Raw genomic sequence first — 27924 nt, 5'->3', positions numbered from 1 at the left:
ACAAACATAGGCATGAGTTTGTGGCTGCTGCTGGAAATTACCTTCTCATCATCCTAAGCTTTGCTTTACCTATTGACAAAATAGCAATCTTGAGATACCGTACCATATCTTAACATTTTTAAAAGAAGAAGAATTTTAAGAGACCGTTTAGCTGTCAAGAAAATCTCAACAGAGTCAGTTTTGAGGAGTAATTGAAATCCAGAATTGTCCAACTGGTGCACCATACTGGTTCTGTTCTGTACTTTTCATTCGTATTTTGCAATTTTTTTAAAAAACAACAACTATTTGCTGCCCTTTCTATACTATCAAACTTAGTTGCCTGTAATGTTTTATTTTTCACATCATCTCAAAATTACAAGTATTGAACTTTAGTCAAAATTGTCAGATTGTTTCTACTAATATTACTAGTGGGTGTTTATTAAATTTGAATATATCCATCTGTATTTAACAGAAGTTGATGCAACTACTAGAATAGAAGTACCAGTATGTGATAATATTTTGATAGCTGTCTTTACTTGAGAAGGGGAGAAGTCAGTGGTTTTTTTTATTATGTATTTCTTTTAATCTGTAGGGTTTTTTTTAAAGGAAGGATATAGGGGTGGGAAAAGTTAAGAGGAAAGGAGTATCGGAGGAGTTGTTTTTGAATTTGATTTCTTCATTTTGTTTATTTATTTCAGTGACTGTATTTTTATTTTTAATTGGTTGGATTAAATAGATTTAACATTTAACAAATGTTAGTAAAAAAACAAACATAGCTGCCTGAAACAGCAGCTAATGACTGGAAGTGGGTGCTTAATAAGTAAGACTGGACCTGTCCGTACATGTAAATTATAGCTAATAGAAATAGAACATTTTCATAAAATTTGGCAGACAATTTCTGCTAATAAAACAGTATTGTTCTTAGTTTCTACACACTGTGAGATGCCATTCAAGGAAAATATGGTAATTGTTGTAGAGTTGTTGTAGCTACAGTAAGCCACATGGTGGCAATACAGTCAAACAAAAAGGAAATGCAATTTTTTCTTGTGTGAGGAAATTCATAGGAAGCTTGGAGCAGAGCTGTGTCTGAAGCAAAATGACCAGGTTTTGCATGAAGAACAAATCAGGGAGGCAATAAAACTAGTAGAACATAAGGTATTGTTCCACCAGTAAAGCTCATTGTTGGCTAACAGTCTAGAGGTTTATAACTGGGCCAGAAACTGGAGAGAGAAGAGGAGAGAGTGGGAGAGAGAAAGAGAAATTCCAAGCCATGGAAGACTGCTTCAGAAATAAACAAGGTCTGTATTTCATACTTTTGTTCTCTGTGACTGAAGTACTGTGTGTCTCAATTCATTATTCTGTGCCTGAAGAGAAGAAAAGGGGGTCTCTGGTGTCAAATGTGCTGAAGGATCTGAAACTGGGCATTGGGGAACTCTCTGCTCGTAGAGCCCAGCTAGTGTCCAAAAGTTCTAATCAGTATTTCCGCCTTGATGCCCATTCTGGGGATTTGCTCATAAATGACAGAATAGACAGAGAAGCTTTATGTGAACAGATTGAACCATGCTTACTGCTTTCTCAAATTGTGCTCCAAAATCCCGTGAAGATCTATAATATTGAAATGAAGGTAGAGGATGTAAATGACAATGCCCCCAAATTCTCAAAAAATGATTTCCAGTTTGGAATTCCTGAGATTGTTCCTCCGAATACAAGATTTCCCTTGGAATCTGCCCAGGATGAGGACCTGGGAGAAAATGGTATCCAAAACTACACCCTCAGTCCCAATGAACATTTCCATCTGGATGTGGAAAACAATACTGATGGAAGCAAATATGTGACTCTCATCCTGGAGAAAGCTCTGGACAGAGAGAAAGAGCCACATTTGGGCCTCACACTTACTGCTGTTGATGGAGGAGTACCCCAGAGAACAGGCACAATTCAAATAAATATTAATATTCTAGACAATAATGATAACTTTCCCAAGTTTATTCAGTCTGAGTACAAAGCAACATTGAAGGAAAACTGTCCGAGGGATACTTTGGTGTCCAGAGTAGAAGCCAGAGATTTGGATTTTGGATCAAATGCTCAGATCACCTACTCCTTCCATCGAATGCCTGAAAAAATACACAATCTGTTTAATTTGAATGAAGTGACTGGGGAAATCACTGTTTTGGGAGAAATTGATTTTGAAAAAGAGAAAAGTTATGCCATGAACATTAAAGCAACGGATGGAGGGGGCCTTTCTGGACATTGCAAAGTCCTGGTGGACATTGAGGATGTGAATGACAATGCCCCAGAAGTCTCAGTCATATCAATCAATAGTCCTGTGCCTGAAGACTCTCCCTTAGAAACAATTGTTGCCCTCTTTGGTGCCACAGACAAAGACTCTGGGGAGAATGGCCAAACTCTTTGCTCTGTGGATATGAATCTGCCTTTTATATTAAAAGCTACTGGAAATAGCTTTTACCACCTTGTGATCCAAAGTCCCCTGGACAGAGAGAAAATATCAGAATACAATGTCACCATCACAGCAATGGATCGTGGATCTCCTAGGCTCACCTCAACAAGAATTATTCATGTGCAGATCTCAGACATCAATGACAACTCCCCTGTATTCAAAAAGTCTTTGTTTGAAATGCAGGTCCAAGAAAATAATATTCCAGGACTGCTAATTGGTTCAGTTCAAGCTGTTGATCTGGATAAAGAGCAGAATGCCAAACTGACCTACTCTCTTTTACCTGGGAACATTGACGGTGGCCCTGTGGCCTCTTATGTCTCCATCAACTCTGAAACAGGAAACATGTATGCCCTTCGATCTCTGGACTATGAGAAAATAAAAGATTTCAAAGTCACAGTGAAGGCAACTGACAGTGGATCTCCTCCTCTGAGTTCAGATGTTATTGTTCATGTCATTATCACAGATGAAAATGACAACGTTCCCTTTTTCCTGTATCCCCTTCAGAACAACACATCCCCCTGCAATGAGCTACTTCCCAAGATGGCGGAGGCTGGTTACCTGATCACCAAAGTGGTGGCTGTGGATTCAGATTCTGGTCAGAACTCTTGGCTTTCCTATGAACTCCTGAAGGCCACAGACCCTGGTCTTTTCAGCATAGGAGCCCAGAATGGAGAAGTGAAAACCAGGAGACCACTGAATGAGAGAGACACCAGTAAACAAAGGCTTGTTATTGCAGTCAGGGACAATGGTGTCCCTCCTCAGACCAGCACTGCAATTCTCAATGTACTTCTGGTAGATGGTTTTTCTGACCCTTACTTGAAGGTGGTGGATGTCCGTCAGCAGGACCCTGAAGATGAGGGAACCTTGACTGTGTATTTGGTGATCTGCTTGGCATCTGTCTCTTTTGTGTTTCTCCTTTGCATTGTTTCCTTTGTTGGGATCAAGATGTGCAAGAAAGACCATGGAAGCAGTTTTATTGTTGCCCCTCCTCACTTTCCACCTGCTATTCCAGAGAACTGTACTGATTCTCAGAGTGGTTCACTTTCAAGGAATTATCCATATGATGTGTGTTTAACCAATGGATCCTTAAGCAGTGAGTTCAGATTTCTTCGGCCCCTCATTCCTGTTTTTTCCATGGCGGATCCAAATTTTGCAGTAAATCACAAGGCCTCTTCAGATTCCCAAGACCTTCCTGAGTGTTTGGATGACAATACATCAAAGGAACAGGTGAGGCAGTCAGTTTTTTTTAAAAAAAAACTATTGTTTAATTAGCCATTTCACCAAATGTGTCTTTCTTTGTCCATCAGTCATATTTTATATTTATTCTTACCTATAATTTTGCAAATAAAATATATTGGCTAGAGAGACAAATGTAGGTTTTAAGTAGTTTGTATGTTCTTAACCAATATGTATGGCAAATTGATTACTCTTTTATATCATTGCTGTCCTAATGATGTTGTATTCTTCATCCATTGTTAGAACATCCTCTTAAGGACTTTTATCAGCATACACTGTCTTCGTTGGTGATCTGTCTTTTAATTTTTTTATATCTTCTCTTGAGACATCTGTTCTAACCTTTCATTTATTCTACCCCTTTCTCTCAAGTGTTTTGATGTTCCTGGGCATCTCTATTCAGCCGTTCTAGTTTTTTTACTCCAGTTCCTTAGTTTTGCTATCCCAAAAGCTTTTCATAGCAGAAACCTCTCTGCAATAAATCATAATTTACCCAATATAGAGCACTGTACTTGGTAAATAAATGATGCATGTGCACCAGGTTTGTTGTGTGATAAGCCCACAAACTTCACAGACGCATATTTGTATAAAACACCTGATTGGATTGTGGTCCCAGATAGACACAAACAGCTGTAAGTATTTTACAACACAACTGTCAGGTCTTTGAATAAATTAGCTTAAAACCAATCTCCTATCAATACTGGTTATTTAAAAGTAACAATTTTCCCATTTCTAATATTCCATTAAGATGACACTTACATTGACAATGATATTTGGGGAATAATTGTTTTTTTTATGTAATTTCTAATAAGTTAGTTGCAATTTAAGTTTTTAAAAACCCTAATTCTTAATGGAAGATCAATCCTGTGGGGCCTTCACTAATTGCATGAGAAAGTTGGAGAATTCCTTCCTCCAAGATGACTGAAAACTTTGTTATTTAGGCTTAACTAGCTGCCTAGGTTTCTATATTGAGAGAAAAGTAGGATAAATGAATGGATAAACAAAGAAACAAATGCAAGAAGTTTTTATAGTGGCTGCGTATGTTATTAATAGGATGCCACCCATTAACCTTTGATCTTCAATCTGTACCATGAAGAAGAGATTAAGAAATATATTCCCTTTGTACATTCTAGTATTGCCTTTTTCTTATAGTTTTCAAGTGTAGTATAAACACTAAAAAAACTATTTCAGCATTAGCATTAAACACAACATTTCTTTTGTTTGTAATACAAGAAATATTTTTTAAAGAAAAATGTTTTATACAGTCAGTCCTCCATATCTGTGGTCTTTCTATGGCTTTAACCAACCAGAGCTCAAAAACATTCTGGGGGAAAAATCCCAATTAAACCTTGCTTTTTCTCCACACTGAGCACCTCACTGACGTGTAGTCTCTTCCTTTTCACAGATCCTCAGACTCTCTTGGGCACTTGTTTAAGTTGTTTGCCATCTTATATAAGCCATTTTAGTACACTGATTTGAGTATTCACAGATTTTGGTTTTCATGAGAAATTATTAGCAAATGTTGCTCATTCACAATATAGAACAGTGGCACTGTCGCTATTTTACCTGCCATCATGACATCCTAGAAAATCTTTGTAGTTTGTTGAGACCATAGAAGAGCTCTTTGGCTAAGATTTATGAAAATGCCTCCATAAATGGCAAATATTAAAATTCCATAGGATGAAGCTGTATTAAAGTGGAATCAAAGTTATAATTGTGTGTGAGTGAGACTATGGAAAGTGCAAGTCACAATATAGTGATTTTTAACTATGAAATGCTCTACAAACTTGTAAGGCTACTGAATGAATTTGACTCTAGAATTTTTTCTGGTCAAGTGATAGTTGGTTTGTAAGTTCATCAGTTAATGATGAATAATAAAGAATATTAATAAAAAATATTTGTGATGATGATTATAAGCACCTCTTTCAAATGCCAAGCCAAGCTTGTGCCTGGAGCAATTCTCTCAAATGGTAATCCACAAACATAGAGGTGGCAGAAAAGTATCTTCTTCCTCTGAAAAATGTGAGTAAGTGCTTAGGGCATTTGTTGAAATGACATTAGTATAGGGCATTATAAGCAAGATATACAATGCAGCTTGTGACTGCTTGTCAATATAACTTCAACAACCTAAGAAGTATTACTTTATGTAGGGAGTGAAGGAGAGCCTGAGATATAATCTAGATTATATCTTAGTGCTACAGGAGTATGGTTCATGATTGACATGGGTGACAGGGCAACCCTTCAGATCCCGTGCCATAACACAGAATTTTCCAAGAATACATCCTGGGGCCTACTCCTCACAGACATAAATATGTAATATACCTCTAAGATGAGTTCCCACAGCACAGATCTGGAGAGTGGTCAAAGCAACACCCATTTTTAAAAAATTATCCCAGGGAGAAACTATGGACCGATAAGCTAAAACTCTTTTTCAGGTAAAGTTTTGCTAATGACAAACCATCATTAATTTAAAAGGATAAGATCTACCAAAAATAACTATCATGGTTTCTGCATAAGAAAATCCAAACCCTCTAACTTTTTACCAAACTTTTTTTAAGCAAAGGGATCATCCAATAGATGTGTGTCTTCTTAAACTTCCAAAAAGCTTTTGATACATTCCTAATAATTTAGCATTCATACAACAGAATAAGAAGTTCTCTAATGGACTGAAAATTGGTTAAAAGCAGTAAGCACTACGATAACACTATGTAGCATGATTTTTGTTCCTAGGTTATAAATGTTATTTTCTAATTGGTTCTATCATATACACATGGAAAAAGTTTATTAAACTGCAAAAGTTTTGCAGGACATCATGCAGCACATATTGCTATATTTTCACTGAATGAATAGTATCTCATAGAGTCTCAACCAATTCAACATAGTTTGTGGCAGCCATGAGAGCGACACTAATGGAGTAGAAAAACTACTTTCAAAGTATGTACTGCACAATTAAACAAAAAATAACACTTTCAGACCAGGAACAGAGAATGTTTCAAACTTTGTTACATAGTGTAATAGGAATAAATGGTCAATTCTTTCAATGGAGGGATGCAAGAAGTAGGTCTGTGTTGCAGCTAGTGCATTATAATTTATTCATAAATGACCTGGTTTTCAGGCTGAATAATGAGGTGACTGAAATGGCAGATTACACTACATTATCCATCATTGTGAGGACAAGAATGATTTGTCAAGTGCTCCGAAAGGATCTCATATCCTAGGAAAATGAACAGTAAAATGAGATTCTATATAAGCAATGCAAGCAGATTATATTCCAGACATACTTTGATCGGATCTCAACTTTCTATGACTGACCAAGAAAAACATTTTGAAGTATTAGGATTCCAGAAGTTCCTATCCACGGTCATTTAAAGAAGACTATAACAGTGCCTCTTTCATTCTTTATCCTCTTCAGAGTAGTGTTGTCTTTCAAATGGCATGATTTCTTGGATGGAGTACGGCGTCTGCCTGGTTTTCTAAAGTGGTGGCCATGGAACGAGATTCTTATAAAAACTCAAATCTTCTATCAACTGTTGAAGGACACTGTATCATTATGGATGCCCAAAATAAAATTGTTAATAAATAAACATGATGGCATGAAATGATAAAGAAAGCAAGATAGATCTGCTTATGTTGGTTACAGATAATTTAGTCCACCTCTGCACATTTTTCTACTTTGATACTTTGTTGAAAATTATGGACATCCTTAAGAATTAGATAGTAGAAGAGGAAGACCATATCCTGAGTTATGCAGTTGATCACATGTTTGGCTGCCATCTCCTCTGATTTTCTCCTTTCTGTAATGGTGTTTATTACCATCAGTCATTATCCTAGTTCAAAAGAAGTTCTAACTTCGTATATTTATTATTTAGATTAATCTATTTGTTTTCATAACAAGTATAATATAGTCCCACAAATCTGATTGAGAACTTGAAATATATTCATTTCCCTTTCATTGTATTCTGATTTTTTCAGATATCCTGCTAACATTGTATGATATTTTATATGAAATTTTCACTAATTTCTTTACATGAATTTTTTTCTATGCATAAGGTTAGCTGAATATTTTCTACTTTGAGAAAATCAGCAATTGTGGCACCTCAGGCTTCCTAATAAAGATTCATAAAACTAAAGGCAAGGGAAGGTATTTAGTTTGTGGAACAGAAAATCCTGTATGAGTGGATGTCTTTCATTAAAAATATATAATAATACAATGAATGGTTAAGAATTTCTTACCATATAACAGCTATGAAATCAAACATGTCCTTTAGTCATTATGTACTACAAAACACCAGAACACACTCGAAGTACTATACAGATGGTAATATACTCCATACAGACTCACATGTATAAATGGCATATTGTCTCCGTTATCCCAGGTAGAAAATTCAGTTTATTGGGTAGGGGTCCATATAATATATACTGTAGTTATTTAGTCCTGATGTTTCTATAAATTTAAAAATCAAATATGTTTGATTGGAATCATGGTTATTATAGAATGCTCTGTCTGAGTTTTTTGTTTTGTTTCAAAAGAGCACATGGTAGTCTGGAAATGTTATTCCCTTACTACTGGCTTCAGGAAGATTGGAAACTACCCACCACAGAAGTTTGAACTTATCTTTAGAGATGGTTGGGTATAGAGTGCTATCTGAAAAACTGTTGACAACAACATAATGAAAGAGTCCCCTTTCTTTTTGAAGTTTATAAGATAAGACAATTTTACTGTTTATTGTGATCTGATTTATGGTGACCATTTAGCTGAGAGCATGTGACTTGCTCAAACCCACCCAGCGGGTTTCCATGGCCAAACAGTCATAGTCCAACATTCTAACCATAATAACATCATGTTGGCTTTCCTCCGTACCTTTTATTAATGTGTTAATCGAGCTTAACTTTTTTATAAAAAAAAACAAGCATTTGCTTCCCTTTCCAAACTTTGCTGTCTAAAGCAGGAGCCAAAAGTTGGAAGCAGATGGCTAATATTTTGGCTGGACCTGTCAACAAATCCTAGTTATAGGTCATTTAAATGGAGTCACATGTTCATAAAATTCAGCATAATTTGACAGGCAATTTCTAATAACAAAACAATATTTTATCAATGTATACTATGTCATTTAAAGAAAATAATGGAGTTGTTGTAGCTACAATCAGCCACATGGTGGCAATGCAGTCAAACACAAAAAGGAAACCCAAGGTTTTCATTTATGAGGAAATCCATAGGAGATGTTGAGCAGAGCTGTGTCTGGAGCGAGATGGCCAGGTTTTCTCTGTGACGAACAAAGCAGCAAGGCAATCGGACCGGGAGAATATAATTTATTTTATGATCAGTAGAGCTTATCATTTGGTAACAGTGTAGAGTTTATATCTGGACCAGGAACTAGAAAAAGAGATTGAGAGAGAAAAGGAGTGGGAGAAAGAGAAGTTATAAATAATGGAAGATTGCTTCAGAAGGAAACAAGGTCTGTATCTCATACTTTTGTTCTCTGTGACTGAAGTACTGTGTATTTCTATACATTATTCTGTACCTGAAGAGAAGAAAAGGGGGTCTTTGGTGGCAAATGTGCTAAAGGATTTGAAACTGGGGGTTGAAGAACTCTCTGCCCGAAGAGCCCAGCTAGTATCCAAAAGCTCTAAGCAATTTTTCCACTTTGATACCCACTCTGGGAATCTGCTCATAAATGAGAAAATAGACCGAGAGACTCTGTGTGGACAGATTGAACCATGTTTCCTTCTTTCTCAAATTGTGCTTCAAAACCCTCTGAAGATCTATAGTGTAGAAACAAATGTAGAAGATGTAAATGACAATGCTCCCAAATTCTCTAAAAATGATTTCCAATTGGAAATTCCCGAGCAAGTCCTTCCAAATGCAAGATTCCCCTTGGAATGTGCCCAGGATGAGGACCTGGGAGAAAATAGCATCCAAAACTACACCCTTAGCCCAAATGAGCATTTCAGCTTGAATGTGGAAAGCAATATGGATGGAAGCGAACATGTGGAGCTCATCCTGGAGAAATCACTAGACAGGGAGAAAGAACCACACTTTGTGCTGACGCTCACAGCCATAGATGGAGGGGTACCACGGAGAACAGGAACAGTTCAAATAACTATTAAAATTTTAGATAATAATGATAACTCCCCCCAGTTTTCTCAATCTGAATACAAAGTTAAGTTAAAGGAAAACTGTCCTCAGGATACTCTAGTCTCTAGAATAGAAGCCAGAGATGTGGATTTTGGATCAAATGCTCAAATCACCTACTCCTTCCATCGAATGCCTGAAAAAATACATAATCTGTTTAATTTGAATGAAGTGACTGGGGAAATAACTGTTGTGGGAGAAATAGATTATGAAAAAGAAACCAGTTATGCCATGAACATCAAAGCAACAGATGGAGGGGGCCTTTCTGGACACTGCAAAGTCTTGATAGAAGTTGAGGACTTGAATGACAATTCCCCAGAAGTTTCAGTCATATCAATCAACAACCCTTTGCCAGAGAATTCTCCCTTGGAGACACTTGTTGGCTTATTCAGTGTCACAGACCATGACTCTGGGGACAATGGCCAAACTTTCTGCTCTGTGGATATGAATCTGCCCTTTGTATTAAAAGTTACTACAAATAACTTTTACCAGCTTCTAATCCAAAGTGCCCTGGACAGAGAGAAAGTGCAAGAATACAATGTCACAATCACAGCAATGGATCGTGGGTCTCCTAGGCTCACCTCAACAAGAATAATCCATGTGCAAATCTCAGATGTCAATGACAACCCTCCAGCATTTGAAAAGTCTTTATTTGAAATGCAGGTACAAGAAAATAATATTCCAGGACTTCTCATTGGCTCAGTCCAAGCTGTTGATCTGGATACTGAGCAGAATGCCAAACTGACCTACTCTCTTTTACCTGGGAACATTGGTGGTGGCCCTGTGGCCTCTTACATCTCTATTAACTCTGAAACAGGAAACGTGTATGCCCTTCGATCTCTGGACTATGAGAAAATAAAAGATTTCAAAGTCGCAGTAAAGGCAACTGACAGTGGATCTCCTCCTCTGAGTTCAGATGTTGTTGTCCATGTCATTATCACAGATGAAAACGACAACGCTCCCTTCTTCCTGTATCCCCTTCAAAACAGCACACATCCCTGCAATGAGCTGCTTCCCAAGATAGCGGATGCCGGTTACCTGATCACCAAAGTGGTGGCTGTGGATGGAGATTCTGGTCAGAACTCATGGCTTTCCTATGAACTCCTGAAGGCCACAGACCCTGGTCTTTTCAGCATAGGAGCCCAGAATGGAGAAGTGAAAACCAGGAGACCACTGACTGAGAGAGAGACCAGCAAACAGAGGCTTGCTATTGCAGTCAGAGACAATGGTGTCCCTCCTCAGACCAGCACTGCAATGCTCAATGTACTTCTGGTAGATGGCTTTTCTGACCCTTACCTAAAGGTGGTAAATGTCCGTCAACAGGATCCTGAAGATGAGGGACCCTTGACTATGTATTTGGTGATCTGCCTGGCATCTGTCTCTTTTGTGTTTCTTCTTTGCATCGTTGCCTTTATTGGGATCAAGATGTGCAAGAAAGACCATGGAGGCAGTTTTATTGCTGCCCCTCCTCACTTTCCACCTACTATTCCAGAGAACTGTACTGATTCTCAGAGTGGATCACTTTCCAGGAATTATCAATATGATGTGTGTTTGACCAATGGATCCTTAAGCAGTGATTTCAGATTTCTCCGGCCTCTCATTCCTGTTTTTTCTGTGGCGGATCCAAACATTGCTGTGAACCATAACACTGCTTCTGTTTCCCAAGACCATACTGATCATTCAGAAGACAACACATTCAAGGACCAGGTGAGTGATTAGTATCATGGGGTATGCATTTTCCTTGGTCATCAGTCATAATTGATATTTTTTTATTCTTATTCATTATCGTGACCATAAAATATATTGTGTTAGAGATGTAGTTTTGCAATATTAAACTTTTCATGTCAATAGCTGTAAGAAGTTGAGAATCAGTTCGGTTTTACTGCTGAACCATCCGTCTTTCAAGGTTCCGTGGTCTTCCTTAGTTCAACTGGTACTCCTTTACTGAAGAAAGTCCTTGTTTAACAGTTTTCATTTCAAGACAATATAGAATTAAGATAAGTATAGAATTAAAATATAAAATGTGCTAAGAAAAAGAGAGAAAGCGGGGGAAAAACTTAGAAAAAGGGGAAGAGAATAAAAAAGAAAAGAGAAAAACATCTGACTTCCAATGTATCTTCATTCACCTACAAAGAATAATATAGCCATCATTATCTGGGTTCTTTTTAGTGTTCAGTCTTTTCTCGCACAAAAACACTTTTCAAATTAGTCTTCAAAACTTAAAATTGGTAAATACTTTTCTTCTTCATGCAAAAAGTCAATAAAAGGTTTCCAGATATTCAATTTTTTTCCTAATGTCCCTTCTTTTACTAAACAAGCTAGTTTATCCATCTCCATCATTTGTGTCATCAAGTTTTCTGTTATTGGTACTGTTGAACTGCTCATAGAACAATCTTGCCCCTATGATCATATATTGCAACAGTCTGCCATAGTTATTTATATCAAGTAGTCCAAGTAAAAAGTCTCAAACTTTAACTGGATACTCCCCCCCCCCCAAATTTTCTCACTCCATTTATATATTATAATTCAGTTTTTCTTGGCATAATTACATGTCCACCACATATGGTAAAATGACCCTACTTGTTGATTACATCTTCAACAAATCTTGGAAACCTCTTTAAACGTTTTCGAGATCTTTTCAGGAGTTATATACCATTAGTGCATTGTTTTATAGAAATTATCTTTTAAGTGATAACATAATTTAAATTTTAACCCTTTAGTCCACATTTCCCCCATAGATCTGACAGTATATTGTGCCTACTGTTCTGTGCTCAATTATTCATTCTTTAACTTGTTCCTCTGTCACTTCCCGTTTCAATAACATCTTCTACATCTTAGTAATTAAATGTTCATCAGTATTACACAATTGCAATTTGAATTCTGAATTACTCAGTTCAAAATCAAATAACGTCTTGCTTAAATCTTTCCCTGACTAAGAAAACCACTGAAAACTAAAGCCCTCTGCAATCGGTCATTCTCTTATTTTAACTTTATACTCTCCTTGTACATTTTCTAGAAGGTCATCAAATGTTAACCATTAATTCTTGGCTTGTATGTCTTTTCTATGGAATACTTCTTGCACAGATACTCACATTGGCATCTTTAGACACAAGTTTGATCGATATCTCTCCCATATTAATAACAAAGCATGTCTAACATAATGACTTTAAAGTCCACATTGACTTTCATTTTGTCATACCACATGTAACCATGCCAACCATATCTTAAATCATGTCCTTCCAAATCCAATAAGTTAGTGTTATTTAACAAAATCCAGTCTTTTATCCAAACTAAACAACAAGCACCAAAATAAAGTTTCAGATCATGTGTACCTAGCCCACCACATTTCTTTGCATCTTGAAACACCTAAATTTTAATTATTGGCTTCTTCCCCTATCATACAAATTTAGATATATCCCTTTACCATGATATATTTAGATTCATTCTCAAAGAAATGGGAGTGCCACAACATATTTTGTCCTAATGTGGAACCTATACTCTGGACAAGAGGTCAGTGTTGATGACTCCATTGCATTGCAGCAGACTCTCCTAGCTTCAGGGCAAAACAGCCTGCTCCAAAGCAGAAACTCAAACCCAAAATTACTTCTCAAGTTAAGCAGAAGAAGCAGAAGAGTGCCCTACTAAGAACTTGCCTTGAAGAGATCCTCTTTTAATTATAGCATCTTCACAACTGTGAAATAGGCTTTCTTTCAAGCTGTCTTTCAAGCAAACACAGATCAATCCCACCTCTAATTTCCAAAAATATTGTTGATATTGCAGTGAAGAATTCCTGACTTGAAAATATTTTTCTTGTCTCCTCAATTCTTTTTAAAATAATGCTATTTTTATTGAAAGAAAAGATGAAAAAATATGATGCAACTATAACAAAAATGAGCAAGTAGATTATAAAGTCAACCTTTTTTGTTTTAAATCTACTGGTCTACTTACTAATACTCCTACAGTATAACAACAAAAACAACTACAAATGGCAACACAAAGACCCAGAAAATAAAACAAACTAATACACATACATATACATCAAGCCTATATACTAAAACAAGACTAGCAAACATAAACTATCACTCTCTGTCTGATGGTTTTTAGTCTACTCCTAATTAGTTTACTCCCTTTTAGAAGTATTGTATAGTTAAACGTCTACATTTAATAATGTACTACTAGTTCATAACTTCTACAATTAATGAAACCCCCAAATTGTTAGAACATATTAATCAATAAATGCCAAATCTCTCTTAAAGATAAACACATATTTTCCTTTAGCAGCCAAATCAATTTGTCCATCTCAATTAATACACAAATCTTTGACAGCTATTACAGTAGAGTCTCACTTATCCAACATAAACGGGCCGGCAGAATGTTGGATAAGCGAATATGTTGGATAATAAGGAGGCATTAAGGAAAAGCCTATTAAACATCAAATTAGGTTATGATTTTACAAATTAAGCACCAAAACATCATGCTATACAACAAATTTGACAGAAAAAGTAGTTCAATACGCAGTAATGCTATGTAGTAATTACTGCATTTACGAATTTAGAACCAAAATATCACGATGTATTGAAAACATTGACTACAAAAATGCGTTGGATAATCCAGAACGTTGGATAAGCGAGTGTTGGATAAGCGAGACTCTACTGTATTAGAAACTCTCAGATTCCATCTTCCATATTGTCCTCCATTCAGAAACAGTTCATACCGGAGATTCTCATCATCATCATTACTTCCCCTATTATATATATCAATGTTTCACAACTACCCCCCCCCCCCCTTCAGCACAACACTGTCACAAATCTGCCATCTTATGAAGTTAGCGACTGTTTCTCTATGAAGATTTTTCTATTTGGCCTCAAGTCTTGTCAACCTCTCATTGTGACCTTTATGTAGAAGATCCAGAGGAATTTTCTCCAATCTTACTGCCTGCTCCTGAATTCCAGATTCTATTTTCACCAAGTTTTGGTTTACCTGAATTTGCCCCTCAGCTAGTTTTCCCGAAGAGTTAGGTATTCCTTTCTTTTCTGCTGTTAATTCTTTTCTCATCGATCCCAGTTCACCCAAAATGTGAGTTAGTCCAATTGAATCCAAATACTCTTTAATTTTTCTCATTTTAACATTGTTGAATTATTATAACTAAACACAAGATGGCAGTAAAGTAAACCTCTTTTTATTTGTTTTTAATTGATCTTGCTCAGTTGGTGTGCTACGCTCCCAAAAAGTTCAAATGTTTACTTCCTGTTATTGTCTGGTTCTGGAAAATTTATTTTGTTTCGGATCCAAAAAAACAAAAACAAAAAAATTTACCTCTGTAGTGTGTGTATATATGTATATTATTAGCTCTTATAATCGATCCAATGCACAAATCTTATTAACTTTGGAGCTTCTTTAAAGACTTTATTAAAAATTGGGTAGTTAGTAACATCTGTAACTATTTGCATTCCATTTGGCTTCAGATAATAAATTTAGACTACTCACATCTCCCACAGTAGAGGTTAATGCACACAGAAGTTAATTATCCAACAGCCAGAGATGACTCCCAAGGTAAAAAATCTTCTTTCTTCCTTAAAAATGGTAATCAAGGTGTTCTTTTTGCTGTGAATAGCATGGCTACCACCTGAGACAGGCAATTTTCTCACTTCTATCTCCCCTGTGCTCCCAAGACAAAAATAAGTGCATTGGCAAGACATCAGAGACAGAAACTGGGTTTTCATAAAGCCTCCACTTCTTTCTTGCCTGGAAAAAAGCCACTACTGGACCAAGTTATCTTAGGACTAGTGGTTTTCTGCAGGTGGTGACTTCTCCCCTGGCAGCAGATTGGGCAATATGTCCATAGTCTGCCATATTTGCTTGGTCTCCTCTCCTTCAATTCTGATCTTGTTTGCTTTGAGATTTGCATATTTTAAGAATTACTTTACTGGTTTTTTTTTCTCTTCATTTATTCCATTGGATTTATTAATCCTCTATGTTTGCATGCATGTACCAGTGTTACACAGTGCCATAGGAAAGAAACTAGCTTGTAGCTTGTAACTCCCTAGCATTATAAAGGCAAATCACTGGACAAGTGTTACTGACTGATTACCTTGAATTTTTCTAAAGAGCAATATTCTCTTTACATTAATAATGTAAAAGTACTATTCAAAGGCATAGCCCTATTAGCCTGTTTAACACAGAACCTATAAGGGAATATTGTAGCACCTTTGAGACTAATTCAAATTTTTCTTAAGCATAAGCTTTATAGACTCCTGCTGAATCTAATAAAGTGGATAGTAATAGGGATGGAATCCAGTAGTTTTCCAACTGGGTTGAATTTGGAGTTCCTGTGGAAATTTTCCACAAATTGCAGAAACCTTTTTGGGGATCCCAGCAAAACATAAGCCGTACATTTCATAAAACAGAGAATTTCTCAAGAACTTGAAAAGCAACACAGTTTTGAGGCAATAACCTATACTTTGAACTTTTACGACGCACAGCTTTTTCATTTTAAAAATCCACATATTTACATTGTGTTTTTGTTGTTGTTATGTACCAGGGGAAAGTGTATTAAATACAAAGCTGAATTGCACACTATACTTTTATACAAACAACAAAGGGAAGGGTTCACCATGGTGACTATAGCTTTTGCTGATTTGAAAGTTGCACAATTCAAATGTTATGCAACAGGAAAGAAAACCATGCGGCTTCCCATCAGAGCAGAGAAAAGAGTTCCAGAGTATCTTGAGGCAATGGGATGAAAAACAATTTTATTGAACTCTTGGAAAATCAAGATTTGCCATCACTAGATTGGAGCCTGTGCTAGAAATATCAGTTATTCTCCAAAATGATAATAGTGGTACTTATTCCTAGGAAAATGTGTATAAGACTGTCACCTAAGTAAGACAATCTTAAAAGCCATTGGAATGCATGGGTTTCTTTATAACAATCATGGGTGGGGATTTATTTATTTTTTTTGCATCTGTGTATTTCTTAATTTCATTTCCATTATTTCCTGAAGGAAAAAGTATTGCAGTACATTATTTTTCCCACTCCCATGTATTTGCTATCCATGAGGTTTCAAACCATTTAGCAAATGAAAAAAATCAGTTATTTGGCACACAGACAACTCAAATGTACAATGGAAAAGCCCATCATACCCACTATCAAGAAATTATAGAAAAGGAAATACTTTTCTTGAAAATCCAGATTGAACAATCACCTCCAGGAGTCCAAAAAGAAGAAGGGGTATACGTGTCTGGTTTTAATTGTAGCAGAAACTAAAAGAAAGGAAGAGCATTTACCAATCTTAGTTATTTTATCTTGTCCCCCTCCTGTATTTTTGTAATTCAATGTTGGAGGAAATACAGTCTTTCATCGCATAATAGTTGCACTTTCCCCCCTTTTTCCATCAAAGGGTGGCATGCACCTATTACGGGAGGATAAAATATCTGTCTTTGATTCTCCAGTTTCTGAGGTTTTTTTTTTACAAATAGTAAATGCCTTACCTCTTAAAGAGGAGGAAGAAGAGAAATGATCCAGCCTCAAAACAACCACTCCGTTTCTGTTTGTTTGTTTGTTTGTTTAAACTGATGGGCCATTTGGGTCTTCATTCTCCAAAGGTCTATAGTTCCCTCCTTCCTCTGAAGGCAAGGTAGTTGACAAAATCTGAAATGACGCTCTTTGTGGGAAGGAGGAAGGAGGGGAGGGTGGAGCTCCAGAGACCTCAATTTTATAGTTTTTAACCTGCTTTGCCATCAGCCCCAAATGCGAGGAGCACACAAATATCAAATATGCCACTAAAAAATGGGTGTGCTACTATCACACTGTGGTAAATATTATGTGATGAAATGTGATAAATATGCTTCCTAAAAGATTTGAAAATGGACTCCAAGGAGCTAGCTGCTGTATGTGCTTACTAGGCTCTAAGCGTTACAAAAAATCAACCTAATTACTAAATTTAAGAATGTGTTATTACATGAAAAGAATATTTGAATGAGCTCTGGTTTGCTTGAGGGATAATTCTGCTCTAATGATTGAAATCATGCTGGAAGGTCCACCATAGTAGCATAGGTTTATTTATTTATTTATTTATTTATTTCGATCCCGTTCTTCTCACCCCGCAGGGGACTCAGAGCAGCGTACAACATACATTTAGGCAAAAATTCAATGCCTCATTATACAAAGCAAATAAAACATAACATAAAATCAATAGAAACAATCAACATATAAATACAATTTAAACCATGAACATTAAGATATTAAAACATAGAAACAGCATCTAGGTACACCTCCCCTCTCATGACCTTAAGGTCTTCTTTGGCTGTCTTGGATGGACTGGGCCCCTGCCAGCATCCTCCTTTAATGCCTCAGCCTCTGGAGGAAGCAGGTGTTTCTGATGGGCCTTGCTTCAGCCAGGCAGTCAGGGTCTGAGTTTGCAAGGAGCCAGTCACCAGGAGCTGAGGTCAAAGGCAGCAATGTAGGAATCTTCACTCTGAGGTAGCGATCTACAGCAATGGCCAAGAGTGCCAAGATAGAGCTCTCAGTGAGGATAACTGGGCAGGCCACCATCAGGCAGCTGTAGAAATGTATCCATGGTCCAATGTTGATGATGATGGCAAGTGGGATGACAAGGGCTCCCACTGCAACGTCTGCAACCGCCAGAAAGACAATAAAGTCGAAGGTGGAATCTCGTAAGGCCTAGTTGACTTTGACAGCCCAGATCACCAGGATATTCCCAGGGATGGACACAAGGAATCAACCTGTAAGGGGATGTCAATAACTCTCCTAATTTTTCAAACATCAGATCTTTTCAGATTATCTGAGAAGACTCCAGTGAATATATAATCCCTTCTGAAAAGGGCTCAGATTCAGACAAAAATACATTTACTCCTTATGAACAATACAGAATGGATTGCAAAACCCGCATAACAATAGTATATACAACTAATATTGTATATAATCTTGTTTTATCATGAAGTCAATCCATAGGCTTCTATAACTTTATGGATGAAGAGATGCTCGATAGAGGTCGAATAATCTATGTCCTGAAGACCAACAATACATTTTCCCAGCTTGGAATTTTTATATGTGAAGGGAAACTGATGAAAAAAGATAATATTGGATGACTTGGTCTCAAGCACTAATAGTTGCAGTAAATAGCAAATATTTTGTTCCTATGCAGATTTCTAATAATTGTAGTGTTCAGATCATTCAAACCGGCTAACTTAAAGTTATAGTAACAATTGAAGGGGGCAAAGCTAGAAATATGGGAGGATTCTCTGCTCACTACAAAATCATTGTAGAGGTTGTGGATGAGAATGACAGCTCTGGAGGTGACTAAAGCATGTAGTACTGGTCTATTACCAGAAGACTCTTTTGTAGATGCTGTGGCATTCCTCTTCTGTGTCTCAGAAAGGGACTCTGTGTAAGCAATAGCAAGAATTCCTTGTACAACTGAGACAGACCTGTCCATTGTACTAAGTGTCATTGAGAACAATTGCTGCCACCTGGTGACCCAACAGATCTGGACAGGGAGCATGTCTCTGTGCATAGACCAGCACCCCAGCCACCAAGAGGGATATTCCCCGATTCACAATGACAATTATTAACACTCAGATTCCTTATGTCAGTGACAGCCTTCAAGAGCTTTAAGCATCTTTCTACAATGTTTTGTTACGGGAAAATAATATTCAAGAGCTGCTGATTTGTTTAGCTCAAGCTGTTGAACTTAAGCAGAATACCCAAAACAACCTTTTTTCTTGTTAAAGTGAAAAAAGGTCCAGCATCATAATTCTATATCTGTCAGTTATAAAACTGGAAATTTGTAAGACTTCAGATTTAAAGATTTAGAGGAAATAACAAATGTGTTATGTATGTGTTTCTAGGTTCTGGACAATGATTTTGTTTCATTCAGTTCAAATTAGAGTGCAGAACTCATATCTGATTATTCAGAAGCTTTATAGTACAAATCAGTGGAGAGGAATAGTAGTTAATCAGCTATGCAAAGCTTTTAAATTAAGGTTATTGTAAACAATGTTCAGTGAGAAATACAGAGTCCTAATGGTTGTAGCCACAATCAGCCACAGGGTGGCAATACAGGCAAATAGATAACTGAAGATCAGAATTTTCATGTGCAAAGCAGAGAACTGTGGGAAGAATTATTTCAGAAGTGAGATTGCTAACGCTTGTATGAGAAAAAAAGAACACATTCAGTGGATCACTCCAATTAGCAGAACAAAATTAATTTCTTCATGAGGCAAGGTCTTTACATTTGAATCAAAAATTGAAGCAAAAAGGATTGAGAGCAAGAGGTGTGAACCATGGAAGATTGCTTCAGGAATAAACAAGGTCTGTGCTTTTTACTATTCCTTTGTGTTACTGATATATTGTGTGTCTCAATTCTTTATTCTGTGCCTGAAGAAAAGAAAACTGGCTCTCTTGTGGCTAACGTGCTGAATGATTTGAAACTGGGAGTTGGGGAGCTATCTGCTCGCAGAGCCCAGCTAGCGTCTGAAACCTCTAAGCAATATTTCCACCTTGATACCCACTCTGGGAATCTACTCATAAATGATAAAATAGACAGAGAGACTTTATGTGGACAGACAGAACCCTGTTTACTTGTCTCTCAAATTGTGCTCCAAAAACCTTTGAAGATCTATAGTGTTGAAATAAAGGTAGAAGATGTTAATGACAATGCCCCCAAATTCTCAAAAACTGATTTCCAGTTTGAAATTCCTGAGAACATTCCCCCAAATACAAGATTTCCCTTGGAATCTGCCCAGGATGAAGACCTGGGAAAAAACAGTATCCAAAACTACACCCTCAGTCCCAATGAGTATTTCCATCTGGGTGTAGAAAGCAACACTGATGGAAGCAAATATGTGACTCTCATCCTGGAGAAAGCTCTGGACAGAGAGAAAGAGCCACATTTGGGCCTCACACTTACAGCTGTTGATGGAGGAGTACCCCAGAGAACAGGCACAGTTCAAATAAATGTTAATGTTCTGGACATCAATGATAACTTTCCTGAATTTACTCAGTCTGAGTACAAAGCAATATTGAAAGAAAACTGTCCGAGAGATACTTTGGTGTCCAGAGTAGAAGCCAGAGATTTAGATTTTGGATCGAATGCTCAGATTACCTACTCCTTCCATCGAATACCTAAAAAAATACATAATCTGTTTCATCTGAATGAAATGACTGGAGAAATCACTGTTTTGGGAGAAATTGATTATGAAAAAGAAACCAATTATGAAATGACTATTAAAGCTACAGATAGAGGTGGTCTTTTTGGGCACTGCAAGGTCCTGGTGGAGATTGAGGATGTGAATGACAATGCCCCAGAAGTCTCAGTCATATCAATCAACAGCCCTTTGCCAGAGGATTCCCCACTAGAGACACTTGTTGTCCTCTTTAGCGTCAAAGACCAAGACTCTGGAGACAATGGCCAAACTCTCTGCTCTGTGGATATGAACTTGCCCTTTGCATTAAAAGTTACTACAAGTAACTTTTACCAGCTTGTGATACAAAGTCCCCTGGACAGAGAGAAGGTTTCAGAGTACAATGTCACCATCACAGCAATGGATCGTGGATCTCTTAGGCTCACCTCAACAATAATTATTCACGTGGAGATCTCAGATGTCAATGACAATCCTCCGGTATTTGAAAAGTCTTTGTTTGAAATGCAGGTACAAGAAAATAATATTCCAGGACTACTAATTGGCACAGTTCAGGCTGTTGATCTGGATACAGAGCAGAATGCCAAACTGTCCTACTCCCTTTTACCTGGGAACATCGGTGGTGGCCCCGTGGCCTCTTATGTCTCCATCAACTCTGAAACAGGAAACATGTATGCCCTTCGATCTATGGACTATGAGAAAATAAAAGATTTCAAAGTTACAGTGAAGACAACCGACAGTGGTAATCCGCCCATGAACTCAGATGTAATTGTTCATGTCATTGTCACAGATGAAAACGACAATGCCCCCTTTTTCCTGTATCCCCTTCAGAACAGCACATCCCCGTGCAATGAGCTGCTTCCCAAGATGGCAGAGGCCGGTTACCTGATCACCAAAGTGGTGGCTGTGGATGGAGATTCTGGTCAGAACTCCTGGCTCTCCTATGAACTCCTGAAGGCAACAGACCCTGGTCTTTTCAGCATAGGAGCCCAGAATGGAGAACTGAAAACCAGGAGACCACTGACTGAGAGAGACACCAACAAACAGAGGCTTGTTATTGCAGTCAAGGACAATGGTGTCCCTCCTCAGACCAGTACTGCAATGCTCAATATTCTGCTGGTGGATGGCTTTTCTGATCCTTACCTGAAGGTGGTGGATGTCCGTCAACAGGATCCTGAAGATGAGGGAACCTTGACTATGTATTTGGTGATTTGCCTGGCATCTGTCTCTTTTGTGTTTCTACTTTGCATTGTTTCTTTTGTTGGGATCAAGATGTGCAAGAAAGACCATGGAAGCAGTTTTATTGTTGCCCCTCCTCACTTCCCGCCTGCTCTTCCAGAGAACTGTACTGATTCTCAGAGTGGCTCACTTTCCAGGAATTATCCATATGATGTGTGTTTAACCAATGGATCGTTAAGCAGTGAGTTCAGATTTCTCCGACCTCTCATTCCTATTTTTTCTGTGGCGGATACAAACATCCCTGTGAACAACAATAGCTCTTCTGTTTCCCAAGACCTTCCTGAGTGTTTGGATGACAATAAACCAAGTGAGCAGGTGAGAAATTAGTATCATAGGGCTTGCATTTTCCTTGGACATCAGTCATAATTGACATTTCTTATTAATAATCCTGTCCATGATATATATTCTGGCTAGACATGCAGTTCTGTAAAATTTTATCTTTTGTGTCAAATAGTTGTAAGAAGCTTACAATAAGTTCTATGTTTTGTGTTACTGAGGTCTTTACTCAGGTCCAACCCCTCCTGTTCAATTAGAGAGAGCCAGTTAGCTCCCTCCTGATTGGTCAGCCAGCCTTACTTGCACACTGGGTTTTTCAAGTACAAATGAACCTGGGGAGAAGGAACCTTAGCATGATGGCAGGTGGAGGGAATTCTTGTCGCTGCAGTTACACTACCTGGTTTGTCAGGAAAGGGATTTATACACAAATTAACATTGAGATTTTCAAATACATTAAAGCCTGAATAAGAGTATTATCTTTAGCTAAAATGCTGAAACTATAAAAAACAAATACCCTCATTGATCACCAAAATCAGTGGAAGTAATTGATTACTCCTTTTTAAAAGTATGGTAACTCTGTGAAGCCTTGAAATAATCTTGATCCATTTCTCCTGTAACTATGTATTTGATTAGTTATTATCTACACTCTTGTCTATTAATACAATCAGAAAATCAATAATTTTCAAGTGAGATTCAATGCCTCTATATCTAGTCAGAGATTCCTGACAACAGTGACATATAACCTACTGGATAACTGAGGCTCAGTATTGGGAATGAATTGTCTGGTTTTGCTAGAATGTATTAGAAATAACTGGGCCTGGGAAAATGTAATTAACCATTTTGGAACACATATTCTTGGATTAACTCTTGCATATTAATGTTTAATTTTAACAATAAAGGTAAAAGTAAAGGTTTCCCTTGACATTAAGTCTAGTTGTGTCTGACTATAGGAAGTGGTGCTCATCTCCATCTCTAAGCCGAAGAGCCGGCATTGTCCGTAGACATCGACTAGGTCATGTGGCCAGCATGACTTCATGGAGCGCCGTTACCTTCCCGTAGAAGCAGTACCTGTTGATCTACTCACATTTGCATGTTTTTGAACTGCTAGGTTGGCAGAAGTTGGGCTTAACAGCAGGAGCTCACCCTGCTTCCCAGATTCAAACTGCCGACCTTTCGGTCAGCAAATTCAGCAGCTCGGCGGTTTAACCTGCTGCACCACTGGGGGGGGGGAAGAGACTATTTCTAACAATATTGACTGATAACTTTGATTGTTTGACTTTGGCTTTCAGAACCAACACCCATTTTAGAAAACAGTGTACCAGGATAAGTAGCCTTCAGTTCATTCCTCAAAGGTCTTTGATTGATAAATAGGGCAAAGACTAGTAAATAAAAGAAGGAGGAGCTATAAGCACTTAAATGCTCATTGGCTTTAGAGTGGCAAGATAGTAGGCAGAAAGCGGAAACAGCAATAGAAATATAAATAGAATGCTGTCTGTGACTGGGATTTTATTAGGAAAGTAGGAAAGAGGCTCACTGAAGATTTTCATCCACAGTTAAAAAATGAACGCTAGAGATGAGGAATTGCTCCACAGATTCTGGTATAACTCCTAGCTGCATTTGACACCCATCTTCTATTTATAATATTCTGAGACAAGCCAGATCAAAGAAGCCAATATGTTTTACAAGTCACCTTATGTTGGTGTGTTTGCCTGCTTATGTGTGTGTGTATATATATGAATGCATCTTCTCACAGATATTTACACAAAGGTTCTCACTGACATACTGGCATTCCAGTTCACTCACAGAGGCTTTTGAAAAAGAAACTTTCATCTTTTGCTGGCAGTGGCGCAAAGCGCCTCATTGTGCTCCATGCACCCTCCCTCCTTTCCCCATCAGAGAGGAACAAAAGGACAAGGTGCCTTTGCACTCTGTCCCCATCAGATGGGGAAAGACACCAAAAATGCAGGTAGCTCCATCGGAGCTACCCAAAACCCACGTACCTCTCTGTAGTTGTCTTGCAATACTTCCTCGGCACTTCGAGGGTAAATGGGGTGGGGCCTGCCAAGCATCATGTGATGGCATACAGCAGCTCCCCCCCCCCCAAGTGCTTCAAAGGGCAATTTGCCCAAGTGTGATGAGGTGGCGGAATTCCATGACCATAGCCCTATATTGGTAACTACTTTTGAGAGGTTCTTTCATAATTCCAAGCCTTTCTTTTTTCTATTTATTTTACTGATGGTTGAATTCTTTCTAAAATCTTATTTATATTTATACTTTATACTGTTTTTAAGAAGTAGCGGTTTGTGGACCTGATAGGATGACTGAATAAGTGTGCCGTCTTCCTGGAGTAAAAACACGAGATGTAACAGAGAGGCTGACAAGGCTTGTCAAGCCCTCAAGCATTACCCTTTCCTTTTGGTCCATGTGGGAACCAATGATACTCCAAGATGTAGTCTTCAGAAGACCACATGGAATCATGAGGCTATGAGTAGGAAGCTGAAGGACTTTGATGCCCAGGTCATCATTTTGTCTCTCCTCCCAATTCATGGACATCCCAGGAAGGGATAGCAGGATAATAATAGTGAATTCCTGGCTTCACAGATGGTGCTGTCAGGAATGACTTGGCTTCCAGGACCATGTTCTGAGGTTTAATAAAGTTGGGCTTAACAGAGGTTGGCAGAAAGGGTTTTACTGAAAGTTTCACAAATCTGATCAAGATTTATTTAAACTGAGTTTCCTGAAAGAAGCAAGCAGTGTTTGGGTACACAGGAGTTTATCAGTAGAGAACACCCTAACTGATATAGGGAGAAACTGGGCAAAAAGTACAAGAGTTCAGCAAAAAGAAAAAAAACAAACAAATTAACAAGTGTGTGTGTTGGGGGGGGGGTGTGGCCCATGGTATTTGGTGTCTCACACTAATGCACAAAGCATGGGAAATAAAATGAAATTGAACTCTTACTACAACAAAGCAATTATGAAATGATTGGCATCATTGAAACATGGTGGGATGAGTCTCGTGTTTGGAATGTAGTAATAAATGGGTATAACCTATTTCTGAAAAAATAAATAAAACAGGAAAGGAAAAGGAGTAACATTGTATACCAGGAATGTGTACACCTGTGAGGAGGCTCATCATTGAAGCCAGGTTGAGAATATCTGGGTAAAAATTAAGGAGGAAAGAAAAAATAGGGATATCATTGTAAGGGTTTACTACAGACATCCAAGTAAGACTGAGGACTTGGCTGATGCCTTCCTAGCACTGATTAACATACATTCAGAAAGGAGAACCGTGGTGATGATGGGAGGTTTTAACTATCCTGATATTATTTGGAAAACTAATTCTACATTTTTTTTTGTTGTGCAGTATTTCTATTTGTATATAAAAAAAATGCAACCCACCTAATCTTATGTCAAAATGTTGCACTAAATGTATAAATCTTGGACTAAAGGCAAATAGTTTTGTTGTACAACCCAACTATATTCATTGTAAAATATTTTTATTGTGATATAGTGGATTTTTTTACATAGAAAACAGCAAAGTTGCATAACAAAAATCCTACATCAACAAAAGAATAAAAAAATCCAGCAGGGTTTGTCAAAAATGGGCACATTGTTGTTGCTTAATGTTAAACATTTTGTGTGTGCAAGATTGCTGTTTTTAGCATAGAAAACAGTCATCTTCTAATTGTAAATTAAATAGTTGATCGTAAAAATCAATAAAAAAGAAAACATCCATTTTGCCCTACAAAAATACCCCATCTAAGTTGCACAAAGTGCCACAATATTGCAAACAAAATAAGCATGTGCATTTGCTGTACATTATTCCTATTTGTAGGAAACAGCAATATAGCACAACAATTTTTGGGGTAGACTTTTATTCAACATTTTGGTTGAAAATTATTTTTGTTGTGTTCCATTATTATTTTTAATTTTGTAAAAAATATAATAATCTAGAAACAAATTCCCGCACTTGAAATGTTGTAGAATATCTTTTCCATACAGAAAGCTGTACAGTTTCATTGAAGGTTGCATGGAGCCCATGCTACAAATATCAGTTAGTCTCCAGGTGATAAAACTCATAGGTTTAAGACTAGGGTTGAAGGAATATATTATTAAAAACATTGATATGCATGTATTTCTTTAGAACAAATCAGGGTGGGTTTTTTTTGCAATTATGTGTTTCTTAATTTTATTTCCATTATTTCCTTGCAATATTACATTATTTCAATAATCCTGTGAGTTAGACTGATGGCTCTTTCAGACAGTTGCTTAATCCGGAAAAAGGAAGTGGGATTAAAATCCTGTACCTTGGGGAGAGTGAGTTCACACATGGAGCTCTCCATCCCAGGAAATGATCTCATGGCACCCAGAAAGATTTACTTAATGCGGATTGAAGGGAACTGCAAAAGGTATGGCGGAACATCTGCCTGAATCCCCCCTCCAATGACTATCTTACAGATTTTTTGCCAAGGTTGCAGCACTGATGCGGATATAATTAATTGTGCAAAAGCAGATTTTCTGTCATCTCTTCTTTCCACTCCTGGTGCCTGAAGGTTTGCCTTCTTGAACCCAATTTTCCTTTGGGGACTCTTGCCTGCAACATGCTGCTGCCCACTGTGTAATTTTAAGCTCTGTTTCCTTTCAATAATGAGGAAATGAGAGCAAAGGAATGGTTGGAGAGAGTTCTCATGGGAATTGCTTTCCTCTTGGGCTTCCATTTAGCCCCCTTGTGTCCATGGCTCTATCAGCTGTTTCAGGATTTTCAAATGAAGACAAGTGCTGGATCAGTCTATACCAGTATACCATAAGGAACTCTCAGTTTTTTGGGAGCCTGGAATATACAGTTGGGATATACCATGCAATTGGTATAGTACAAACTGGGGGAGAGGTACTGAGATATTGTATATACTAATGCCTGTCCTGTTTATCCTTCTATGAGCTCACTTGCAGGATTTATCAAATATTACTCACTGACTTTCAGGCCTACTGTACATACTCATGCATAAATCTTCTCTCATGCTTCAAGATGGCAACCTGGGTATTATGGGACATACGATATGCATGGGGCAGAGGGTTTAGTATGAATATAGTTCATATAGTAATCATGAATCTGGGAGAAAGTTCAAGTTTTTTAAAAAAACAACAACACATAGGCTTTCTGAAACAAGGTACTGTTCATATATTTTGGCTTGTGTTTTTTGTGTTATCATCTTCCTTAATGAATTCATGCCTCTCATTGACTGGCCACAGTCCTTTGTCTATGCTAGGAAATAATAATGTTCTATTTCTGCACAAAATAGATAATTGGGCAGTATTTGCTATCCTATGAGGTTTGAAACCATCTAGCAAATGAAAGATTGAGGGCTCTTCCAGACAGGCCCTATATCCCAGAATCTGATCCCAGGTTTTCCGTTTATCACAGATTATCTGCAGTGGAGACTCATATA

At 37.6% G+C, this 27924-nt stretch overlaps 2 protein-coding genes across 5 annotated transcripts in view; both read left to right on the top strand.

Moving 5' to 3' along the window:
• Positions 1-27924, top strand: part of LOC100555853 (protocadherin beta-14) — a 154872-nt gene that overhangs the window by 15125 nt on the left and 111823 nt on the right. Inside the window, exon 1 of one of the 4 annotated variants that reach the window (XM_062979504.1) lies at positions 369-3661. The exons of 2 other annotated variants lie outside the window; for them this stretch is intronic. In XM_062979504.1, coding sequence (XP_062835574.1) covers positions 1250-3661 — 2412 coding nt within the window. In that variant the 5' untranslated portion in view covers positions 369-1249. Of the gene's footprint in view, positions 1-368; positions 3662-8576; positions 11508-27924 lie in introns of those variants that run through there. One more of the 4 variants, XM_062979503.1, reaches the window with a different exon arrangement.
• On the top strand, positions 11515-22528 carry LOC134292309 (protocadherin beta-16-like). The gene has a single exon (XM_062979506.1). It carries the CDS (start codon positions 20105-20107, stop codon positions 22526-22528), a length of 2424 nt encoding a protein of 807 aa, XP_062835576.1. The 5' UTR covers positions 11515-20104.

Source organism: Anolis carolinensis, chromosome 4, assembly GCF_035594765.1.
Source record: "Anolis carolinensis isolate JA03-04 chromosome 4, rAnoCar3.1.pri, whole genome shotgun sequence".
In the NCBI taxonomy this organism is placed as follows: Eukaryota; Metazoa; Chordata; class Lepidosauria; order Squamata; family Dactyloidae; genus Anolis; species Anolis carolinensis.
Note: the sequence above shows the minus strand (reverse complement) of the source record. Positions and strands in the feature narration are given on the sequence as shown.